This window comes from Pelophylax lessonae (assembly GCF_965119305.1).
Source record: "Pelophylax lessonae genome assembly, chromosome: 8".
Lineage (NCBI taxonomy): Eukaryota > Metazoa > Chordata > Amphibia > Anura > Ranidae > Pelophylax > Pelophylax lessonae.
Genome location: NC_138775.1, coordinates 226,679,106 through 226,704,695, shown reverse-complemented (window position 1 = coordinate 226,704,695; position 25,590 = coordinate 226,679,106). Strand labels below are relative to the sequence as shown.

The 25,590-nt window shown below is 46.0% G+C and overlaps 1 protein-coding gene across 4 annotated transcripts in view; it reads left to right on the top strand.

Moving 5' to 3' along the window:
• Nucleotides 1-25,590, top strand: part of RALGPS2 (Ral GEF with PH domain and SH3 binding motif 2) — a 360,414-nt gene that overhangs the window by 66,758 nt on the left and 268,066 nt on the right. For all 4 annotated transcript variants that reach the window (XM_082265240.1, XM_082265239.1, XM_082265238.1 and 1 more), the window contains exon 4: nucleotides 8,488-8,571. In XM_082265240.1, coding sequence (XP_082121366.1) covers nucleotides 8,488-8,571 — 84 coding nt within the window. The remainder of the gene's footprint in view (nucleotides 1-8,487; nucleotides 8,572-25,590) is intronic.

The window sequence follows — 25,590 nt, the reverse complement described above, 5'->3', positions numbered from 1 at the left end:
TCTCTGGCCGCTCAGACTGCATGCCCGGATAAGGGTCTGGTCGTAATATTAAGGGAAATTCCATGCCTAATCGTGTATAATCGCCTTATATGAGCATTCACCGATCAGCCGTAACTTTGACCTCCCACTTAATATGGACTAGGCCCCCCCCCCCCCCTTTTTCCACCAAAACAGCCTTGACCCTGAAGGTATGCTGTGTTATCCGGCACTAAGCCATCGGTAGCTGATCTTTTAATTAAGTTGAGAGGCGGGGCCTCCATGGATCCGACTGTTTTTTTTTCTAGCACATCCCCACAGATGCTCAATTGGATTGAAAGCTAGAGAATTTGGAGGCCAAGTCAGCACCTCAAACTTTCTGTGTTCCTTAAGCTAATCCTGAACCATTTTTGCACGTGGCAAAGCACATGCTGAAAGAGGCCACTACCATCGGGGAGTAGAATTTCTGTGAAGGGTGGACTTGGTCAAAAATCATGTCCACATGAATGGCAGGACCAAAGGTTTTCCAGCAGGACATTGCCCAATGCATCACACTGCCTCTGCCGTCTTGCCTTCTTCCTTAGTGTATCCTTGTGCCATCTCTTCCCCACGTAAGCAATGCCAGCGCACCTGGCCATCCACATTATGTAAAACAAAACCATAATTAATCAGATTGACACCTTTTCAATGCTCTGTGATCCAGTTTAATGCTCATTGTAGGTAAATTTGGCTGTGGACAAGGGTCAGCATGGGCACCCAGACCAGTCTGTGGCTACGCTGCCCCATACGCAACAAACTGCAAAGCACTGTGTGGGTTCTGACACTCTTCTATCGGAAACCAGCATTAACTCTTTAATCAATTTGAGCTACCGTATCTCTTCTATTGGAACCACACAGGAAACCTTTGCCGCCCATGACCCTGTCTCTGGTTCACCAGTTTTTCTTCCTTGGACCACTTTTGGTAGGCCCTTTCTGCTGCAGCCGAGGAACATCCTACAAGAGCTTCAGTTTTGGAGTTAGTTTGATATTCCACTAGCCATTATAGCTTGGCTCTTGTCAAAGTCTCTGAAATCCATTTTTTCTGCTTTCAACTCATCAACTTCATGGACAACATGGTCACTTGCTGCCTAATATATCCTACCCACTTTCAGGTGTCATTGTAACAAGATAATGTTATTTTACCTGTCAGTGGTCATTATGTTATGGCGGATTGGTGTAGAAATATGCACATTTAGGTGATACGCAAAAGCCATATAAATATGCATGCTGCTCAGCTTTTAGTGCATTTTGGCATGTAAGTATGCATGCTGTGCAGCTTTAAGTGCATCAGATGCAGTGCATTGGAACATTGATGATTATTGCTTATCTTCTCAGAAAATAATCTGAAATTTTTAGAACAAATTTAGTGTGTTCCCAAACATGAATGGCAAGCTCACTAATTTGTCTCCATTCCCCATTTCAAGACTTCCAGTCTGGATGTCTCTTTGCCCTGAGTATTTCAAACAACAGAGTAACAGAGTGCAGGGGTCAGCAGTAACTAATGAAAAATAGGGCAGGGTTAAAAATACTGTCGGTTATTTCTCTTTCATTCATTGATGGACACAGCCCCCTGATCTTCTTAACCATTGGTTATATTGCCCTCTTCAGGAGTAGGACACTAGGCAGAAAAAAAGTCTACACCAATGGGCAGTTCCAGGGGGTATACTCCCTCTCTCTGCTATAGATACTGTTTCTTTTTTCTGGAAAAAAATTGAGTGATGATCACTCAGGTAGTTGCGCCCAGGATCTCTCTTGGGCTGCATTTATGGTAAAGGATATTCCCACACCAGATTCCCCACTGGAGCCTATACTTTTTTATTGAGCACAAATGTTTATTGAGCACCTTATGAAATACCTCTGAATATTGGCAATGTGAAATCCCTGCATTGGACTTTGTTTTTTGCACAAAGAAATATATTTTGCACACAATGTTTACAATCACGTTGTGCACAGTAACTTTATATAATTTAGAAGCACAATTGGTGTTTTTTATATGTAGATTGAATACATTGTGCAAAGTCACTTTATTAATTTCTTTTTTTCTGCCATAGTTCTCTTGTTCTTGCAATTTTTTTTCTTTTTAGATAAAATCCAGGAGAGAAAAATCCTTTCCTGTGAGAACTACAATCAACTGCCGGACTGGGCAACTGGCTAGATAATCTAGAGATCCATCCAGTAGTCACCCAAGTCTGGCCAGTGAGCGAACGCAGACTTCAGCGCCGCGCTAGGTCAGCCGCAACATAGCCCCACTGGATGAGGCTGAGCTGCTAGTTAAACGCTTCACGCGGTCACATACGACCGGGTCTGTCGCGTTCCTCCTGGCCGACTGCCCCCAATTTCGATGGAGAGGAGGTTCTGTCTGAAGCGGTGCCAGCCTGGTTCCTGGTATGGTAACTGTCGCCCCCCCCCCCGGAGGGTTTTGGAGGTCGCCGTGGGCACCTCCATGGGACAGTCTGACCCCTGGGTTTCCCTCTTTCCTGTTAGGCACCCCCTTCATTGGTCTGGTTATCCCTGTGGGCCATCTTGCCCACCCTTCACTGACGCTGGGGCTGTGGAGTGGCCTAGTCTACAGCCTAAGGTGGGGGCAAGGTGCTGCGATGGGGACGGGGGGTACACCGCTGTTCATCCAGCGATCGGCTGTGGGGACGGGGGGCTGAATCTGGTTGGGGCTTCTGCCAGGGCCCCCTCTTTTTGCCTGTGCCATTTTCTGAGGCCCAAGGATCTCTCTTGGGATGTTTTTGTAGTCCGGCGGCCATTTTCCGGTTGTTTACCATTGAAAATAGTGGCGGCCATGACAGTGGAACCCTCTGGGTGGCTATTCAGGAGGTGGGAGCCCCTCATCCCCAGGTGCTGACTCCTAGATCTTTTCATTTCCTGATCACCGTTTGTGCAGTGCAGATTCTCCTGGTAGCTGCGGTGCCTGCTTTCTGCGGGGGTGTGAGTCTGGTGGCATCCTCTCTACTGGGGATCAATTGGTGCTCTGTGGCTGGCAAATGGATGGGCTGCCAGAGAAGTGGGGGTTGTCTTCTCTGGAGTCTTCTATGGAGTCTTTGGAGCACATCTCCCCACCTGATCCCCTCTGAGGCTGTGGGGCCCTCTGGGTTTCATCCATCCATCGATGCACTGACGGCAGTTTTGGATTCCTTGGTGTCCCGGATGGAGGTGGCTTTTGGGCGACGGGCTGGCAAAAATCGCCCCCCGCCTCATCTGTCTCATCAGATCCTGAATCTGATTGGGCCACCACGGATGTGGGTCACCCTGCTGGGTCTGCAACCACATGTCCTGAATCCTCATAGTGAGGAGGATTACGCCCCTTTCTGAAGCCGTGTATGAAAAGGCGCTGGTGGATGTAATGTATGTAGCTGTGCATGAGACTTTAAAGATGGAGGACGCAGCTGAAGCTGCGGCGGAGGCGCAGGATCCCTTTGGCATTCACAAGCCATCCAGAGCGGAGAAAGTGTTCCCTTTTCCCTCCTATTTTGACAGAATTGTCACTAAATAGTGGAGATGACCAAAGTGTCCCTAGGCGATACCCGCATGAGGAGTCCCCCCTTAAGAAGTGGACTGTTCCATCGGTGGTGAATCCTCCGGTTTCCAGATTGAACAAGGCAACCATGATTCCGGTTGAAGAGTCCCCGGCCTTTAAGGACCCGGCTGACAGGTAGGCAGAGGCTGTGGCCCCCAATATGTACACCCTGGATGGTTCGGCACTGAGGCCTATATATTTACCATTGCGCTGGTGTTGTAGACTCTGACCGAATGGACTAGGCTTTTGCGCCGTGACCAGGAGGGGGAGTAACCCCCACTTGCCTTTGCTGAGCTGGCGGACCAGCTGGCCCAGGGGCTGCAGTTTTTATCTGTGATGTCTCTTTTGGATGCGGCTCCCCTGGTGGCTTGGCTCTGTTTCAGCAGTGATCCTTCGGTGTGTCTTTTGGCTCAAATGCTGGTTATTGGACCAGACTTCTGAAAAGGCCTTGATGAATCTTCCCCTTCAATGAGATCACCCATTTGGTGCTACCCTGGATTAAATCATTAAAGGTCTCACGGGGGGGGGGGGGGGAGAAGAGTAACTTTCTTTTGCAGGCTACTAAGGGCAAGGACCCTCGTCCTGGACGTGGGCCCTCCTTCTCTGCTAATAAGCAGTTTTTTCATCCCTCAGGGTCGGCTGACAAGGGATCGGAGCCCTTCGGTGCCGCTTCTGGAGAATCCAAGTGAACTTGGTCTGGCAAGTCAAGAGCGGGCTTCTGCAGACCCGCAGATAAGGCCCCTTCAGCATGAAGGTGCGCCCTCACCTGTATCTGGGGTGGGTGGGGGGCGTCTTTGCTTGTTCCCTGACCCGTGGACTCCCCTGGTACAAGTCTGGTGGATCCACAAGGTCATTCGGTCTGGCTACAAGAGCGAGTTTAACGTACAACTGTCCCCGATCCGCTTACAGGCGATGCAAGGCCTTTTATTTTTAAGTGATCGTCCCGGTTCCGACTTTGGAATGGTTTTAGAGGTTTTACTCAGTCCCCAGGAAGGAAGGCAAGGTGTGTCCAGCTTACCTTCACATTCAAATATGTGTCAGTCTCCAGCGCTTCCTCCGGTTTGCTGTATGAGGAGAGCATTATAAGTTTGTGGCATTACTCTTTGGTTTTGCTTCTGCTCCTCGGTCTTCACGAAAGTGTTGGCCCCGATGCTAGCATTAATACGCCAATGGGGAATCGCGGGTATTGGGCTTCTTGGGGCGACCTCCTTCTGCGAGCGGATTCTCCTACTGCTCTGGTGGAAAACTTGGAAATCCCCATACGAGCTTGAGGGTGTTTGGCTGGATTCTGAATTTTCAGAAGCCTGCTCTGGTTCCGTCCACAAAGCTGGACTATCTAGGTCTGACTCTGGACTCGGCCTTAGGCAGAATGCTCCTTCCTCTGGACAAACTCCAGAAACTGCAGGCTGCAATTCGTCTTCTGCTGTCCATCAGATGGTAATCTCTCTGGACTTGCATGCGGGTGCTTGGCTTGATGGCGTCTACCTTCGAGGGGGTTATGTTTGCACAGTTCCATATGAGGCCCCTGCAAGGGTGAGTCTGGCCAAATGGGACAAGAATCTGCAATCTCAGGACAATCGGAATCCCTGATATGGTGACTTCATGCTTCGGCTGGGCAAATCCTTCCTCCCCTTGCATTGGACAGTGGTCACCATGGATGCCAGCCTGTCCGGCTGGGGAGGCGTCCTCGGCAAAATTTCAGCTCAGGGGGTCTGGACACTGGAAGAGTCCAGACTACCGATCAATGTCTTGGTACTCTGAGCGATCAGACTGTGCCTGGAACATCGGACGGATCGTCATCAGGGATGTCCAGTGTGCATTTAATTGGAGAATGCCACGTGGCTTATGTCAATCCCCAGGGGGGGGGCACAAGAAGTGGCTCTGGAGGTAGCTGGACAGAACAGATCCAGCCCCCTCCGCTGTACACATTCCCGGTGTGGAAAACTGGCAGGCGGATTATCTCAGCCGGCATGCGTTGGATAAAGAGGGGTTGTCCCCTCATCTGGATGTGTTTCATCAGTTGCGTCTCTGGTGGGGCATCCCCGAGGTGGATCTGTTGGCGTCCCGGCTCAAGAGAAAGGTGCAGAGGTTTTATGGCTAGGTCAAGGGATCCTCTGACGGATGCCTCGGATGTGCTGGTGGCCACATGGAGTCAGTATCGTCTGATTTACGCCTTCCCTGCTCTCAAGCTTCTGCAAAGACTTCTACGTAGGATCGAGGCAGAAGGGAATTCCGGTCATCTTAGTGGATGCCCAATTGGCCTCGCTGGGCTTGGTACGCCGATCTGGTCCGGCGGGTCGCAGACGTTCCTTGGAAGCTTCCTCTCAGAGATAATCTGCTGTCCCAAGGACCAATCTTCCATCCTGCTTTAGTCGCTGGCTTTGACGGCTTGGCTGTTGTGCCAGGTGCTGATGGATAGAGGTTTGTCTGAGTCTCTGATTCCAACGCAGTTAAAAGCTAAGAAATCTATTTCTAGAAAGATCTATCGCACATGGAAGACGTAAATTGCGTGGTGTGAGTCTCTTGGGGTTCATCCTCATTTTTGTTCGGTGGCTCAGATCTTTACCTTGCTTCAACGGGTGTAGAGCAGAAACTGACCTTGAGTACTATCAAGGGCCAGGTGTCGGCCTTAGCGGTCTTCGTTTAACAGCCCTTGGCAACAAACTCCCTGGTGTGTACTTTTCTTCAGGGAGTTAGGCACTTGGCTCCTCCCAGTGCGGTCTCTGTTACCACCTTGGGACCTCAATTTGGTGCTCTCAGTCCTCCAGAAGCCTCCCTTTGGGAATCCTTTTTGGTGGCTATCACCTCTGCGTGCAGAGTGTCAGAATTGGCGGCGTTATACTGTCGTTAACCTTGGTGGTTAACAGAGATCGTGGTTCTTTGCCTCTGTCCGTCGTCTCTTCTAAAGGTTGTCTCTGATTTTCATTTGAATGAAGACATTTTTTCCTTCCCTGTGTCCCAGGCCAAAACATCCTAAGGAAATTTCTTTGCATGCCTTGGGTGGGGTCCGGGCGATTGGAGTGTACTTAGTATCTACGGAGTCTTTTAGGAAATTAGACTCACTATTTGTGCTTGGGGATGGGCCTCCGAAAGTGTTTTCCGCTTTCTCTGTGACCATTTCCAGGTGGATCAGTCAGACGGTGATTCAGGCCTGTGTTCCATCAAGAGTCAGGTTCCTCCTTTCCCTGTCAATGCGCACTCTATTTGGGAGCTCCGTGCCTCCTGGACCTTCCATCATCAGGTGTCAGTGACGCAGGTTTGCAAGATGGCCACCTGGTCATTTTAAAACTGCTTTGGGATGTCCCAATTGTTGCGAAGGTCAGAAGCTGTGTCCGTCAATGAACGAAAGAGAAAATGGGATTTTTGACTTACCGCAAAATAATTTCTTTGATGTTCATTGATGGATACAGCACCCACCCCTCTGTGGAGTTGTAATTCTTCTGACACTGTTTGTAAGAAAATGGGAATACCTATATCATAGAGTGGGAGTATACTGTACCCTGGGACTACCCATAGGCTTAGCCAGACTTTTTTTTTTTTTTTTTGACTAGTGTCCTACTCCTGTAGGGGGCAGTATAACCCAATGGTTAATAAGAATCAGGAGCGGTATCCATCAATGAACATCAGAGAAATGGATTGTACGGTAAGTCAAAAATCTATTGTTAGTAGACTGAACATTTAACTTTTTATCTGTTTTTGTTTTTTATTTTTCTAAAACTGTAAGGGGTTTCTCTTAAATGTGGTCTACTTGTTTGAGATCTGTCCTATCCTATTTAGCACTTTGGACATCTTCCCACGTCCCTCTCAGCAATAGTCATTGGACCCCTGTACAGCTATTTATATTCCTTGGTGAACCATTGGTGCTCATACTGGGTTGATTATCAGCCCAGAAAATGGATTTTGCTCCTTAGGGTGGGAATAAGGTACATTTTTTTTTTTTTTTTTATAAATCGGATACAAATCAAACGACTTAAATGCACTGATTTTATTTTAATAATTGTCTCTTGGCCACACTGATTTATTCCAGTTCTCTCTGTGCCACTGGGATTTAAGCCAACCATAGATGGTTTGAATCTCGGCCAGTTCAGCAGGGACCGGCCAAGGTCGAGACATCTTTGGGCAGGCTGATTGTAACCAGGTTGATCCATCGATCGACTTGGGTACAACTGGCATTTTGGATTTTTACACACTGATATTGCCAACGGTTATAGTAATATTTATTGTGCTTTCCACACAGGGACACCTCCTTGTGCCCACCCCCCACTGGGAGAACACAATAGCTCCACGGGAGAGATTCCCTCATCAACAGTCAGTATTGATGGGGGAATCAAGCGATTTTCTTTCCTGCAACCCAAGAGTTATCTATGATCTGCTTTATGGAGTCCTCTGTGAGTCTTCACAACAGTTCTCCCACTTTGTACTGCAACTTTATGTGCAGCTGTTCAGAGCGCCATACACAGCCAGCGTGAGGAGGACACGGGCACTTTCCTCCTCCCCCATAGTGAAGATTGACTGTGGCTGTGTGTCCCTCTTGCGATGCCTGTGTGTGTGTAGCTCTCTGAACTGCTGCACATAAAGTTGTAGTGCAGAGCGGGATCGCACACATTGTGGAGACTCCCACGGGGCTGCATAGCTTAACATTGGTAGACCACTTTGAGATTTTGTTGTAGTATCTGACTGGTGTTCGAATTATCATGTAGTAGTTGGCTCAAGGGATAGCTAGTTTTTTTTTTTTTTGGTATGGTATAGTGACACTTCACTTTACTTAGTCTGTGATAAGTGTGTGTGTTTACGCAACATCTTTTGAATGGACACTAAAAATGCCCATTGCATCTGTCTGCCTGCTTGTATCTCTGATCAACGTAAGGTCTTGAGAGTAAAATCTAAAATATCCACAGAGATCTGTCATTGACAAGTTGTTGTTTATTTTTTTTGGTGGCGTTTAGGAATTATCAAGCTGTGGATGGAACAAAAAGGAAAAGTACAGTTCTGCACCAAATGCCGTGGCCTTCACTAGACGATTTAACCAAGTGAGTCTTCTTAAAATAGTTTTCTGCTGATCTCCTTTATTTGCAGGCTGCTTTAGTTGCTCATGTACATACAGCTTTGCTAATTGTAAGTAATAGTGTGTTCAAATAAAAATGTTCCTGCATTCAAAGTGTATGTAAAAGCAACATTCTTTTAAGGCTCCGTTCACATCTAGGCGTTTTGGGGCGTTTTTGGGGCGTTTTTCTGCTCTAGGATCAGCTCTCAAAACGCCCAACAAGACAAATCCTATTCATTTCAATGGCCCCTGTTCACATCTGAGCGTTTTGACGCTGTATACAAAACGCCCAACGCTCAAAAAAGTACATGAGCTTCTTTTTGGGCAGATTACAGGCGTTTTCCATTGATCTCTATTCAATCTAAAAACGCCTGCACAAAAATCGCGGTAAAATCGCAGTAAAAAACGCCACAAAAATCGCGGTAAAAAACGCGCGAAAAACGCTACGCTCAGGTGTGAATGTAGCCTAAGAGTTTCAGATAGTGTTAGGGTTAGACCCTCTTTCAGTTTTTTTTGTGGTGTCTAAGCTGAGGAGATTAATCCCTCTTTCTCCTGTCAGTCATTGTCGCTGAACACAAAAGTAGTGTAAAATACAACATTTTAGCATTAATCGTTAGAGCAAAAAGTGAGGGATTGTCCCCATATTGGGACTCTTGTTTTTAAAATAGCCTTCTAAAGGCCCGTACACACTTGACGGAAATCGTACGAAATATCCTCCGATTTTTCTCTCTTGCTCAGCGTTCATAACCGTTTTTAGTTGACAGTGCATAATGCTCACGAAATTTCTCGTCTGATTTTTTTTTTTTTTGGGACATTTGTTCCTAGAATTCCGGGTCGTCAGCAACTTCAGATCATGCGCGGTCTTTCCTATCCGATTTTTCGCGGACGTACTGCATACACATTAAACGAAAATTGGTCGTCTGGGGAAAATGTCGGCAACGGCTGCTGAAAGTTGTGTACACACTAGCCGAAAATCGTACGATTTTACCACGGATGGGAATTTTCGGCAGATTTTCTACTAGTGGGTAGCCCACTTAAGATGAGCATTCTGTTCCCTTTAGACTGAGACCCCCCCCCCCCCCTAATAGCAGCTCATGCTTATTGACTTGCCTAGTGCGAATTTGAGACGGTCACTGGCCTTTTGCTATCTAAATATATAATCAGACCAATCATCTGTGGATTCCAGTCAAGTGCTTATGTCGTTGTTTGCTACTCTACGCCACAGTGGAATTAATCCATCTTCAGACTTTGCAACTTGTTTTGCTATTATTGGTTCTGCACCTTGACAGCCCTATCAGCCCTATCAGCCCTTCCCCAATGTTTGGCTCTTGTTAATTGGTCATTCATCTATTTTGGATGGTTATTTCCACATATTATAGACGGGTTAATTTTTTTAATTTTAAGGTGATTGGTATGTTACTGGCACTTCACCTCATGTCTCGCATTGTTTTTTCAGTGGATTTACCTCCCAACTAGTCTTGTCCATGTACTTAATGGGATGACTGTGAAGCGTGTGTATGGCGCCTGGCGCACCGATTTGCACAAACAGACAACGTTGTCTTATTATTGGTGATGGTGGATGGTTCTGGGTTTTTGTATTTGGAATTTTCCTTTTTTGAATTGTTTTATTAATACATTTATCAAACACATAATTTTGAGGTTTTCATTGATCTCTTGTTACCTATCCCCGGTGGTTCATATATATGGTCCTTAGGGCAATGCTTCGGATTGAGTGAAGATGGAAGCCTCTGCGGTGGTGACAGCATGCCGCTGGAGGGCTTTGTTTTAAGGTAAGTGTTACATAATGTGCTAGTATGTGGTGCATACTAGCACATTGATATTGCCTTGCAGGTGGAAATTTTTGTTTCTTCTTTAAGAGTTTTCTACTGCTTTTTAACTTCTTCAGATCCGCGCTATAGCCTAAGTACGGCTGCAGCGCAGACTCGAATTTCCGGGAGGCCCTCTTTAAACGGCCTCCCAGAGACAGGCTCCCCGCGCGCTCCCGCGAGTGCGCATCGGGGAAAATCTGTGTCGGCCGTGTCCCTTGGACACAGCCAGTCACAGATCGTGGTAAATGGCCAATCACAGCGGCCATTTACCACGTGATCGGCCCATGCAATGAGAGATGATCTCATATGTAAACATATGAGATCATGTCTCATCGCCAGCTCTCCTTCCTCACACAGAGACTGCAGTGGGAGGAAGGAGCAGAGCCGATCAGCCGTTCGGTGACACAGAGGAATGTAATCAGGGCACTGATCACCAGTGCCCTGATTACACAAGGTAAATAAAATACACTAGTGCCCACCATCAGTGCCCCCCATCAATGCCCATAGTGCTGCCAGTCAGTGCTCATCATCTAGGCACTGATGAGCACTGACTGGCAGCACTGTGTGTGGGCACTGATGGTGCTGCCCATCAGTGCCCATAAGTGCCACCTCATCAGTGCCCATCAGTGCAGCCTATCAGTGCCGCCTCATCAGCGCACATCAGTGAAGGAGAAAAATTTATTTATTTTCAAAATTTACTCGCAGAAAATAAGAAAAACTTCTTTTTTTTTTTTTTCAAAATTTTCTGTCTTTTTTCTTTTTTTTTTTTTGTAAGAAATAAAAAACCCAGAGATGATTAAATACCACCAACGAAAGCTCTATTTGTGTGGAAAAAATGATAAAAATGTCATATGGGTACAGTGTAGCATGACCGCGCAATTGTCATTCAAAGCGTGAGAGCACTGAAAGCTGAAAATTGGCCTGGATAGGAAGGGGGTGAAAGTGCCCGGTAGGCAAGTGGTTAAGGTCCGGGCTTTGACTGGGCCACTCCAAAAGGATCTTTTTTTCTGAAGCTAGTCTTTGCTGGATTTACTTCGTTTCTTAGGCCAGCCGTACAGGGTTCAAATCTGCAGGAACTGGCCGAGATTCAAACCGTTTGTGGGAAGGCTTAATGTACCAAGTCGATTGATAAACTTGAGTACAACCAGACTGCTAGATTCTCTTATAGCTAGTGGTTACAATAGTCTTCCGGCAGAGATACCTTTACTCACCCACCCAGTTACAGATTGCAGGAAAGAATATCGCACCATGTATGGCCTGCTTCAGGGTATTGTCCTGCTGCATCACCCAACCTCTTCTATGCTTCAGCTGATGTATAGCCACCACAACATTATCCTGTAGTATATTTTGGCATTTACTTGGGGAATTAATTGTTCCCTCGATGGCAAGTGGTGCAGGCCCTGAGGCAGCGAAGCAAGCCCAAATCATGATGTTGCCTCCACAATACTTCACCCTTAGGATGATGTTTTGATGTTGGTAAGCTGTGCCCTTTTTGTACCATACAGAGTGCAGGATATTCTTCCTGAACAATGCAACTTTTGTTTCATCAGTCCGCAAAACATTTTCCCAGTAGCACTGCGGTTCGCCAAGATAGATTTTGGCAAACTTCAGGTGTGGAGATATATATAATATATATATTTTTTTTGGGATGGCAGTGACTTCCTCTGGCATTTTGCCATGAACAAAGCAACACCAAACCATATTTCCACCTCCATGCTTCACAGTTGGTGTGGGATTCTTCTGAAATGATCTCTGAAATGATGTTCGGTTTGCATTCAGCATGTCAGTTATGTGGTCAAATAACGTTCATCTTTGATTCATCAGTCCACTGCACGATATTCCGGAAGGCTTGGTCTTTATATATTCAATCGCAAACTGTAGTCTTGCTCTAAATACATGGCCCTGCAGTGGAAGTGCTAATTGTTGGTACCTACTCTGGAACATCTAGTTCTAATTTCATGGATTTGAAATAGTAGTACATTTTGGAGTGTACTTACTTTTTTTTTTTTCCACATTGCAGATCTATTTTTTTTTTTTTTAAGCTAAATTATGAGAATGATATACCGTGTCAATTTTATGTCATTTGTTTAGCTATATTAACTTTTTCTTCAGGCACTGTGTGAATGAAGGTCTAATGTTTGGCTGTTCATATATGAAGAAAAGTCAAAAATTTCCATTGGTTTGTATGTACTTTTTGCACATGAACGTAGAGAGCTTAATCTCTCATCACATATGTTCTGGTACTTAGTGCAGGTGTCAAGTCCTGACAAGGTACAAGTTTACATTTTTAATTGTCTGATAAAAGAGGGCTCCGTACCATAACTTCATCAGTCATTGGGGGGCCTCAAGCTGGGCTGCCTCTCGCAAAGTAATGTTTTTTTTGCTGTGCACAGATGAGAGTCGAGAGGCTTCTGCAGCGGCCAGATTTTTTTTTCACTCAGGAAATTACCATTCCTGTTTGAAGGTTTTGCTTCCAAAAACAACACCAGTTATTTAACTTAAACTTTTCTTATATTTGTGGGGTAAGAAGGAGATCGAATATCCACTCTATAGAAGTTGATGAAAAGAGGTGATTGGAAAATTTTGGCTGAAAGATTCCAGATCGTTTCCGTAACCAGCCATGACGTACACAGCACAGGAATAGTTTTATGGTAAAGCTGTATAAATGCTCCTTCATAAAGTAAAGGCATCTGCGTCAGAGGTAGGGATAATGTAATTATCCCTCTGGGGAGTGTCACATTCTTCTGAGTTTGTTATGAGTTACCTTGATAATGGTGCAAATCACTAAAACATAAAAGGGCAGTAAGTGCTTTTTAGCTGAAAAACTGCACATTTGTGTGAATAAAATTGTAGTAATAAAGTGTAAAGCTTTAAAATGGTAGTTCAAATTGGCCATAGTGCATCGCTTCATGTAAGAGTTCGAAAAAACTCAGATTCAGTGATTTTGGAACAGGAATTCGTTTATTTACATGCGCATGGAGATATCTACAGAGTTCAGTCACAGCCTGCCTCGTGCATACAAATCTACCAAGACAATGGGGTTTGTACTTTTTATAGTGATGAATATTTATGAGGTATAGGTGTGTTCTGGGCTGGTCCAAGGTGTAACAGTATAATTCATCCAATCAATGTCCACTTCTTCCTCTGTTAAATTAAGATTTAATGGCTCATATGTGGGGCTGTTTGCAAGAACCGGTTTGGTCATTGCCTGCCGTATTCTCCATATGGAAGTCTTATCCCGTTATCTCTCAAGGTCTTCTCTCTGCAAAGTAAGAAAGTGAACTTCCCTCCCCTTCATACAGACAAAGGAAGGAATGTGTGTCTCAAAACAAGCTAATCATAAAGCATCACTCTAACTGTAATTTACATAAAGTATAACTTCTATCTACATTTATAGGTTCATATATACATTACTTCAGCTACATTTATGAAAGATTCCTGACTCAGCCAATTCTTCCAACATTCTCCCTCCTGTTGAACCTACAAATGTAGATTCTTACTCGAGCTCCCACCCCAGAAGTCCGTCTATTTTAATGGGGGCCTTCATAAAAACAGCATCACTCGCTCATACAGGCAAAGAGGCTGAACTTGATCTATCATGTAAGTCAGGGTCCTGCATGGACAGAACTGTATACATTACATCGCTCGCAGCTCTATCCACCACTCTTGAGATGAGTCCCTTCATGCATGGTACCAGACAGCAGCCTGCGCATAATAATACTGACAGCACTACTGCAACTGCAGTGGCTAAGGTGGTGAAATACTTGCCCCATTTGCCGAAACAGCATTCCATTCATCTGGTGAAGGGGTCCTTGATCCCACTATTTTCTGCCAACTCTTGAGACAGCATCTCCAAGCCCTTCAATGCTCGGGTGACGCTGCCATCTGGGGCGGTATTATTGGGGATAAACGTACAGCACGTGGCACCGAACATTACACGGACCCCTCCCCTCTCGGCCAGGAGCATGTCCAAGGAGATTCTGTTCTGCCAGGCTGTCAGTAAAGTGGCATCAAGCTGCTCGGCAAGGCCCTTGACTGCATCCCGTGTGTAGTTGACAAAGCGCTGCTGATTGCAATATATATATAGTTTATCCAATCAGTGTTTTTATTTACAGATATAAACAGAAAAATTGATACAAAACTCGCAGCCATTTGGTTTCTTGCTTTAAATTCATCTGGGACTCCCCTTGGTACTCCTATAGCATCTATATATTCTGATCTATCAAAACTTCCCCCTGGGATGTCTCTCTTGGTTAGCCTATTTAATTTCCTGCTTAGGGCCTTATCCCATATAGGAACACCTCCTAGTCTGGCGGGGAAGATTAAAAAGGGTTGAACTACTTTCACCAGCCTGCATGTCCCATCCCAGTTGCAAGTTGTGGACAATTTTGGAGCCCATCAGCCTGCTGATGTCTGCTTTGCCCACAGCTATCAATGGGCAATTTATTAAACTGATGTAGATGAAGTGACATGTTACATCCTTGCAGTGTCTAAGGCATACTGTACATTTCCCTCTCCTTCCCACTGGTTACTGCTTGTTACAAATTCCCTTTTGAGTAAAATACTAAGTATATAAAGGGATGACGAAATTATTTCGTTTGATTTAATATTGGGCAGTAATTGACCTAAGCTGGCCAAAGGTGGATCGAAATTTGGCTGGTTCAGCAGGCTGCAGCCGTTGATCAGTGCATTCTCACAGCGGACGGTCCCTTTGTCACAATACAATATCACAGTGGGGAGGATTCCTTTATCCACCTTGCTTGTGTGAATGAAAAAAAAAAGACATCTATGGCTGGCTTAATGCTATCCAGAATACTCATGCCAATGTCACAAAGTCCTTTAAGCAAAGCTGAAGTAGGCTATAACCGAAAGATGCTCGAACCTTTGGAGAAAGTGGCCTTGCTTTAAAGGATAAGTTCACCTTTTGGAACATGTTACATGTTCCACCCGTTTTTAGGAGATCTGCTGCCTCTGTGTTGCAGCAGTGCTAAGGAAGCTCCCCCGTACCAGCTTGTCACTTTTTAAAAAGTGGGGCTCCGCCCACACAGCGGTATCATTCATTTTCTAGATTGTAAGCTCTAACGAGCAGGGCCCTCTAGTTCCTCCTATATTGAATTGTATTGTAACTGTATTGTCTTCCCTCACATTGTAAAGTGCTGCGCAAACTGTTGGCGCTATATAAATCCCGTATAATAATAATAATTCACACAGTTTTGTTAATGAATGAACCACAAGTATCGACATCCTTTGCAGTTGTCAGCTTGTATTTCTCAATGAACTACCACGGTATTACCATGGTGGCTATTGAGCACTGTAGTAGTTGATTGATTCATTCTTCCTGTCAGTGTAAAGCTGCCTGCCCATAGGATGTACAAGCAGATGGCATACACTGACAGTCCGCTGGAGTCCTGCAGGACACCAGCGATCACTGGTGCAATGCTTTCCAGGCTCCCAAAAAAAAAAAAATGTAGTAAATGCACGTTTTTACGTGCGAAAAAATGTCTTTTTTTTTTTTTTTTAATGGTGAACTTATCCTTTAATCATGCAGATACTGTGAGCCTTTTCAGCATAACTGTCATTTAAATTAGGTTCTTTATCTGACAGAGCAACCTAAAAACCCAGAGGTACCTGCAGTAAAACCACAAAGTTTTTTTTTTTTTTCAGGAATCATGTAAATATTTTACAGAAATCGGGACTCATGATTAAAAACGTGTCTGTCAATCGCTTAAATAATGTTATCCAGTAATGACATTTTTATTTTAGGTAGGCTTAGCTTTCAGCCTATCAGAAATCTTCTGTAGCTGTTGCACCAAAAAGCTGGTCACGAGTGCTGCAAAAGCTACAGAAAATTTCTGCTAGGCTGAAAGTTAAACCTACCTAAAACAAAGGTATCATTCATTCTTGGATAAAAATTTTCAAGTGATTGACAGACATGTTTTTAAGCAGGAGTCCTGATTTCTATAAAATATTTACAGGACTCCTGAAAATAACTGTTACTAATGGTTTTACTGCAGGTACCTCTGGGGTTTTAGGTTGTTCTGTCATTTAAATGACAGTTATGCTGAAAATGAATTCATAGTGGTTATATGTACTTTATTCTGGTTGTTAAAGTGATTTAAACCCCAAAAGCTGACATTTATTATATTACAGCTTAGCAATTCTTGGATGTAACGACTGCATTAGTTTTCTTTTTTAGACGTTTTCTTCTATTTTCATCTGCTGATCCTGACAGTATGTTTTTCAACAGAACACATGTATCAGTTTACAGGTATGAGATAAACCATTTACCACTCACATCTTTGCTGAAAAGGATCAGCTTTTATTTATTCATGTAAAACCTTAACTTTTTCCGCACCCCCCCCCCCCCCCCATGAAACAAAAAGCTATGGTCAGGATTGTTGTATCTACTGTAAATGTGCTAGTGCATACAGTATAACACCCCCCTCCCCCCTGACGGACTATGCTACTGTTTGCTGTGCTCCTTCATCCGGAGTGGGGATGCTCTAATACAGGAGGTATGTTACTGGTCAGATCAACAGGTGAATACGGAGAGGGAAAAGCCTTAAAAAAAAAAAGATAACTAAAGTAGCCACCATATCTGATTGGTAAGCTTCAATATATGACATTCTGGTTTTGATTTCTTACCGTTTTAGGTACATAAAAATAAAAATATAAAATCTTTTTTCTCTAGCGCTCATTGGCAGACGCAGCTCCATAAAATTATTGACCATTGGGTTATGCTGCCCCCTACTGGAGTAGAACACTAGGCAGGAAAAAGCTTTACCACGCCTATGGGGCCGTCCCTGCAGGCATACATCCACACACTCTGCTATAGCCCTCAGTTTGTTTCTGCCTAGTTTAGGAGTAGGACCTAGTTCCCTGCTGGGACTTCGGTCTTAGCTTTTTTTTTTTTTTTGGGAAACTTTTTGTGAGAATTTATTTTTTAGTTAATTTTGTTTCTGAGAGAACAAGCAACAGCCGGCTGGGTTTCAGACTGGATATGCTAGATCCTTAAGGTCTCCTGGCCAGGGGGCGTGCGCAGGTTATAGTCCAGCACTAGGCCTCGCCACGGCGGAGCCCTGATGGACGCGGACTGGGCCACGAGTAAAACACCTCGCCGGGACGCATACGACTTGGGTCGCCCTGAGTCGCAGAGTACCCCTTGGCCGTTAGCACCGCCACTCTGTGTGGAGAGGTAGTCTGTTCAAGGTAGTGCCCCCCCCTGATGCCGTTGGTATGGTGAGTAAAGTGTCCCCCCCCATTTCTCTGGCGGCTTCGGGGTGGACGTGGGCACCTCCCTGGGAAAGTCAGACCCTCTGGTATCCCTCGGTTCCTCTGGCCTCTCGGTGATACCAGCCCCCCCCTTAGGCTTTTTCCCCCCCACAAGCAGGTTCCTACCTCAGGGGGGCCGGATGAATTGTGGCCGCTGCGGTGGTTCTGGGGGGGGGGGTGTATCCTGGTGGGGGCCCCTCCTGGGGACCCCCCAATGCCACGGTCGACCCCCCTAGGGGGTCCTGGAGACCGCATGGCGCGCCGTGGGGGCTGCCATTTTGCTGTAGTTTTCGTTCTGCCAACAACGAATTTTCCCATTGAATTGCATGAACGGCCACGTTTTGGTAGTCCCCCCCCCCCCCCCCCATAGGAATGCATAGGGAAGCCATTTTCCTGGAGTCCGCGATCGCTGGACAGCAGGGAGAAGCTAGGTTGACTCTAGCACATGACCCAGGTATTTCCTGTTCCTGTGTCAGTTTTTTTTTTCTCTCTCCACAGAATGTTCCTTCATCCCTTCAGATAATTTTGGTGGTATGTTACTGGGGTCCCTATAGGTATTTCTCACTAAGGCTGTGTTAGGCTGGGTCTTGTGGTGCCACTGGTGCAGTGGTGCGGATCGCATTTTTTTTTTTTGCAGTTTCTTTCAAAGTGACACTGCCTTTTTTTTGTATTAAATATGGACCAAATTTCATGCACAGACCCCCTCAGTGCGGTTGCGGAACCCTACGGGTCGCAGCCCCTGTCTGCATTTACAGCAGTTTTGGAAAACCTAGTGTCCAAAGTGGATTTAGTTTGAAAAAATGCAACTAGTAGAAAAGTACCCTATGCCTTCCCCTTCCTCTCTAGTATCCTCAGATTCTGAGGTAGATATGGCTGCTGCAAACGCATGCCACCCTGGCGGGAAAGCACGCTGGTGGAGGCACTTATAGTGTCAGTGTGGGAAACCTTGAAAATGACAGATGACGCAGGTGTCTTTTGGCACCCGCAAATCTCAGAAGTCGGGCAACATTTTTCCCTGCCCGGAACTTTTTGACAACATTGTCAATTAACAGTGGAGGTGCATCAAACAAATGTTAGTGGTGCTTAAGCGCTTTAAAAGGTTCTACCCCTTCGTGGACGCAGTATCCGCTAGATGGACCGTAGCAACAAAGGTGGATCATCTGGTTGCCAGACTAAACAAGTCTACAGTAGTTCCGGTGGAGTCCCCGGTATTTACAGACCCCGTGGATAGACTGATTGGGTCTCTGTGCCGCCATTTGCATTTGATCGTAGGCTCAATACTGAAACCGGTCTTTGTGATCACTCTGGTGTCACAGACCATAGTGGAATGGGCGAAGTTACTAAAGGTGACTTGGAAACAGAGCAGCTCTCATTCCCTTTACTGGGGACAAACTGGTTCATCCTTGAATGAGTTGATCAAAGGCCTTACGGGTGAGAAGAGTACTCTTCTTCCCAAATCCACCAAGAGCAAGGCACCGCGTAATAGGTGGCCCTTTTGTGCCTGTGAGGCGCAGGAGAAAGTAGCTAAGCCATTCAGGTCTTCTCTGGGGTTCCAAGAAGACATGGTCGGGTAAACCGAGAATAGGGCAATCCGGATCTGCGAACAAATCCTTGTCTGCATGAAGAGAATCCCCCACCTGTTTCTGGGTTGGGGGGGAACGTCCTCACTACTTTCTGGAACCATGGACGCTCCCTGGTTCAGGACAAATGGGTTTGCAAACTGATCCGATCGGGTTACAAGATAGAATTCAGGTCCCGACCGTCGGACAGGTTCTTTTCGTCCAACCTCAGCCTGTCTCCAGATCGGTTAACGGACCTACGAGAGGCGGTGCTAGATCTGCTGTTGCAGGGAGTGATTGTGCCAGTTCCCTCTCGGGAAAGTTTTCAAGGGTTTTATTCAAACCTGTTCACTGTGCCCAGGAAGGGCGGCAAAGTGTGTCCAATCCTGGATCTCAAAGCTCTGAACCGCTTCATGCAGGTTCAGAAGTTTCAAATGGAATCTATTTGCACGTTGTTGGTGTCCCTACATCAGGGAGACCTGTTGGCCTCTATCGATATCTAGGACACATAGCTACGCATCCCTTTCTACGCTGGACACCAGCATTTTCTTTGCTTCGCTGTAGAAGAGGAGCACTTTCAATTTGTGGCATTACCCTTTGGTCTCGCTCCCAGGGTCTTCATGAAAGTTTTGGCTCCGATATTTGCACTTCTACGTCAGAGGGGATTGCGGTCCTGGGGTACCTGGACAATCTTCTGTTAAGAGCAGATTCTCATTCACTCTGTTTGAGAATTTCGCAATCACTGTAAGGACTCTGCAAGAGTTTGGTTGGACTATCGATTTTGCAAAATCAGCCCTGGTACCAACCTCAAGTCTGGTCTACCTGGGTCTGACTCTAGACAAGCTGCAGAAGTTGCAGGGGGCAATTTGTTTGTTGCTGTCCAACAATCTGTCCTCTCTGCGGACTTGCATGAGTCTTAGGCCTGATGGTGTCGACCTTCGAGGCGGTCCCATTTGCTCAGTTCCACCCAGTCCCTTACAGAGGGAAATTCTGGTCAAATGGAACAAAGATCCAAAGTCCTTGGACTGTATGATTCGGTTGACCCACAACACAAAGACTGTTCTTCTATGGTGGCTTCGCTCATTGGCATTGCGTCAGGGCAAGTCTCCTTCTTTTGTATTGGACCGTGGTCAACACGGACGCCAGCCTGTCCTGCTGGGGAAACTGTGTGCCCAGGGGTCTCGGACAGTGGAAGAGTCCAGACTACCGATCAATGTTCTGGAACTCGGGGCAATAAAGCTTTGCTTTGTCACTAGACAAATCTACAAGGTTGTCCAGTCCGGGTTCAATCGGCCAATGCCACGGCCGTGGCTTACATCAATCATCAAGGGGGCACCAAGAGTGTCCTAGCGGCCCGGGAGGGGGGCTGAGATCTTGAAATGGGCAGAGAATTTTGTTCCAGCTCTCCCTTCAGTGCATATTCCAGGTGTGGAAAACTGGCAGGTGGACTACCTGAGTCGTCGGGTGTTTGATCAGGGGGAATGGTCTCTATACCCGGATGTGTTTCATCTCCAGTGTGCTCGGTGGGGGACACCCGATGTTGACCTGTTGGCCTCTGCTCAACAGGAAGGTTCAAAGGTTTGTAGGCAGGTCACAGGATCCCCTAGCCGATGCTGTAGATGCACTGGTGACTCCTTGGAGTCCTTATCGGCTGATCTATGCGTTTCCACCGCTGAAACTCCTACCGAGACTTCTGCGAGGAATAGAGACAGAGGGGATTCTAGTCATTCTGGTGGCTCCAGACTGGCCTTGCCGGTCTTGGTACGCAGATCTGGTAATTGGTCGCCGATGCTCCTTGGAGACTTCCTCTCTGGGAAAATCTGCTATCTCAAGGGCCGATCTTCCATCCTGCTTTACAGTCGCTGGCTTTAAAAGCGTGGCTGTTGAAAGCCAGGTGTTGAAGGATAGGGGTCTTTCTGATTCAGTGTTTCCTGCACTGTTGAAGGCCAGGAAGTCTACTTCCATGAAGATCTATCATTTCTTGGTGTGAATCCATGACTGTGCATCCTCGCCTTTTTTCCGTGGCTAGGATTTTGGCTTTCCTTCTAAGAGGTGTTGAACAGAAGTTGGCCTTGGCCACTAATAAAGGCCAAGTGCCGGCCTTGGCTGTGGTTTTTCTACGTCCTTTAGCCTCGCATGCGTTGATTCACACCTTTATCCATGGGGTCCGTCATGTGGCCCCTCTGAGATGATCCCCGGTACTGCCGTGGGACCTGAATTTGGTATTGTCTGTTCTTTAAACCTCCTTTTGAGGACATTAGGGAGATTCCTCTGCTTAGCTTGTCTCAGAAGGCTACCTTTTTGGTGGCTATTACTTCTGCTTTCAAAATATCTGAATTGGCGGCGCTTTCCTGCCGTTCGCCTTATTTGGTGGTCCACAGAGATCAAGTGGTACTTCGACCTAGTCAGTCATTTCTTCCTAAGGTGGTTTTCTGATTTCCATCTAAATGAAGACATTGTTCTGCCTAGGGATCGACCGATTATCGGCAAGGCCGATGTATCGAAGGCCGATACGCACTTTTCCTGAGATATCTCAGAATCAGCCCCGGCGGTTGCCGGTATTGTCGTGACGTCCTCGTCATATGTTGCGCCATGCGCCTCCGCGCACTGGGGCAGCTTCCTTCCTTTAGACCGCCTCCCTCAGCCTCGTCTGAAGTCGGGACATTGAGTGTACACTACAGTCACAGTGCACAGCGTGTTTACAGCCGCCGCTGCCACATACTGGAGTTGGGACAGTGAGTGATTCTCATACAGTACAGTCACAGTGCACAGTGTGTATAACACAGCCGCCGCGGCCACATACATACATACATACATACATACATACATACACTCACCCACAGCTGCCCAGTGCCAGCCACCCACAGGCCTGTGCCAGCCAGCCACAGGCCCTGGGCCTGTACCAGCCAGCCAGCCACCCACCACAGGGGGCCAGCCAGCCACCCACCACAGGGGGCCAGCCAGCCACCCACCACAGGGGGCCAGCCACCCACCCACTAGAATGGGGAATCACCAAAGACCGAGTGATGCTTGTGCTTCGAGACAGCGGAGCGAACATGGTGAAAGGAATGAGACTCGCTGAAGTGTCAGACCTCAGTTGCATGGCACCCACCAACTTGTGGTAAATGATGGTCTGTCAAACCAGAAAGCTTTGCTTGACATAATTAGCATGCTGAAGAAGTGCGCAGGCCATTGCCACCATTCAATCCTTGCCAAGCAGCGACTGAGGTGCATTCAGGAAGACCTTGGCCTACCCAAAAAACAACTTGATTAATGCTGGAACTCAACACTTCACATGCAGCAAATAATGCTGGAGCAGAAGCGAGCTCTTACCATATATTCAGGTGAATATGGACTTGGAGGATATTCCTGTCCTACTGCTGACCAGTGGGACATTGTAGCCAATGTCATTGAGACCCTCCTCCCCATAGAGGAAGTGACACTAAAGGCGAGTCATTACGACTCATCTGTGTCATCCAATGTGTGAGTGCTGAAGATGCTTCTTTAAGAGAATGAAGGACCCAACACACGTGGCACTAAAGCATGTAGGCAGGCCATGAGGGACAGCCTCGCCAAACGTTTTGAGAAGCATGAAGAGAATAAAAATGTTGTGCTTGCATGTCTTTTGTATCCTCGATACAAGAACCATCCTTTCTCTTCTGATGATGTATTGGCCAAGGCAAAACAATGGCTGACAGAAGATATTCAACAGGAGGTGCAGAAGGTTCCTGCCGAAAAGTCAAGAAGCAGGTTTCGTCATCTCTATTTGAAGGAACCAGTAATTGACAGAAGTGGTGATCCTCTTCAGTGGTGGACAGAAAATGAGACATGCTACAAAAGACTTGCTTCTCATGCTAGAAGATACCTTTTCTGCTGCTCCTTCCTCGGTACCAAGTGAGCATGTTTTTAGTGAAGTGGCAGCAATTTATGAAAAAAACAGAAGTCATTTAACCGGTGAACATGCTGAAATGTTATGCTTTCTGCACTATAATATTGTTCTACTTAACTGGGAGTATTGAAAGTGTAGTAGTATAGTACTAGTGTCCACTCCAATCCAATCCATTCCACTGTCTAGCTTTTTTTTCTACCAGTTGCGCTGCGCTGCAGTTAGTTCAAAACTGCTAGAAAAAATCTAGACCGTGGATTGGAGTCAGTGGACTACTGCTGCAGTAGTGTGCCACTCACTGCTGCAATAATTTTAAGTCACTGCAGTAGTGATTTAGAATTATTGCAGTGAGTGAGTGTACTACTGCAGCAGTAGTCCACTGACTCCCCACTGTCTAGCTTTTTTTTTTTTAGCAGTTTTGCACTGACTGCAGTTAGTGATTTAAAATCATTGCAGTGAGTGCACTACTGCAGCAGTAGTCCACTGACTCCTCCCATCCACTGTCTAACTTTTTGTTTAGCTTTTTTTCTAGCAGTTTTTAATTTGAAGTGACTGCAGTGTTAAAAATGTTGATAAACATTAACATGTTCAGTAACAGATTTGTGTAGAAAATTGTGTTTATTTTGCAAAACTTTAAATGTTCAAAATATCGGCCGATACCGATATGCATTGGACAAAATATCGGTAACGGCAACGAAAACCGATATCCGTCGATCACTAGTTCTGCCTTCATGTCCTAAGCCTAAGCATCCTAGGGAAATTGCTCTGCATTCTTTGGATGTGGTTCGGGCAACTAGGGTTTACTTGGCGGCTACTGAATCTTTTAGGAAATCTGATTCTCTGTTTGTCCTTACAGAAGGACCCAGAAAGGGATTGGCTGCGTCTGCTGCAACCATTTCTAGATGGATCAGGCAGACGGTCGTTAAGGCTTATTCACTGAAGGGTCAGGTTTCATCTTTCCCTGTGAAGGTGCGTTCTACTAGGGCGCTGAATACCTCTTGGGCTTTTCACCATTAGGTGTCAGTTATACAAGTTTGTAAGGCGGCAACCTGGTCATCTGTGCACACGTTCACAAAATTATACAAAGGTAGATGTGTTGGCATCCTCAGGTGCTTCTTTTGGCCGCAAGGTTTTGCAGGCTGCTGTTTGCCAGAGACTTCATTTCTTGTGAATGTATTCAAATGTACTTAAAACTTTTCTGATTTATGTGACACTATTTAGTATGATTTTTATACAAAAAAAATATAGATAATACAAAAAAGAAAACCGGTGGCAACTTACGCAAGTCTCAATTGGCAGCTGAAGTTAGAGAGACCTCAATACCCTAGATCAGGGGTCTCCAAACTTTCCAAACAAAGGGCCAGTTTACTGTCCTTCAGACGTTAGGGGGTCCCAGGCTGTGGCATTGAGAGTAGTAATTCCTCAGGCTTGGTGGTCATTGGGAGTAAAGAAAATACATAGCACCCCTGTGGTCAGTAGGAGAAAGAATGGTGCCCCATAATTGGTATCAGTGGGAGGAATAGTGCCCCATCACCGGTGTTAATGGTGCCCCATTGTTGGTGTCATCAGTTGGAATAGTGCCCCTTCACTGGTGTGAATGGTGCCCCATTGTTAATGTCAGTGGAGGGAATAGTGCCCAATCGTTCAGGTCAGTGGGTGGAATAGTGCCCCATCACTAGTGTGAGTGGTGCCCCATTGTTGGTGTCAGTGGATGGAATAGTGCTCCCATTTTTTGTGTCCGAGGTAGCAATAGTTCCCCATCACTGGGGTCAGTGGGAGGTATACTGCCCCATCATTGGTGTGAATGGAGCACCATAGTTGATGTCAGTGGGTGGAATAGTGCCCTGTTGTTGGTGTTAGAGAAATAGTTGCCCCATCACTAGGGTCAGTGGAAAAATGAGTGCCCCATCATTGGTGTCAGTGGGAGAAATTGTCCCCCACCATCCCACCATCGGGGTCAGAGAGAGATAATAGAGCCAGTTAAAGGCAAGAGAAGGACCACAGTTTAGAGATGCCCTAGAAGAAAATACTACCCCCTCATGATCTACATCTGCACACAATTGTTTAAACATTTTAAAGCCTAAATCGAGCCAATATTTTTTTGTAACGCGGCGTGGGAAAAGTTACTTTTTTTTTTTTTTTTTTTTTTTTTTTTTTTTTTTTTTAGGTTTACATTTCTGCCTAAGACCCCATTGAAAAAATTCTTCCCCACTTCCTGTGCTTGTGATGTCTGCACAAGAAAAAAACAATCAGATCTTTTACCCCTTTTCTGCTCTGCTAAAAATGATTTTGACTTGGCTCCCTAACAAGAAAGGGGGATAAATCTTCCCAAAGGGACACAGAAACCTGACAAGGACTTTAACATTTCTCCCCTTTATCTAAAATTTAAAAAAAATGTAAGGGCTGGAGTTGGGCTTTATTAACTAGTGCCTTACCAAGCTGTATTAGGAAAAAGCTTT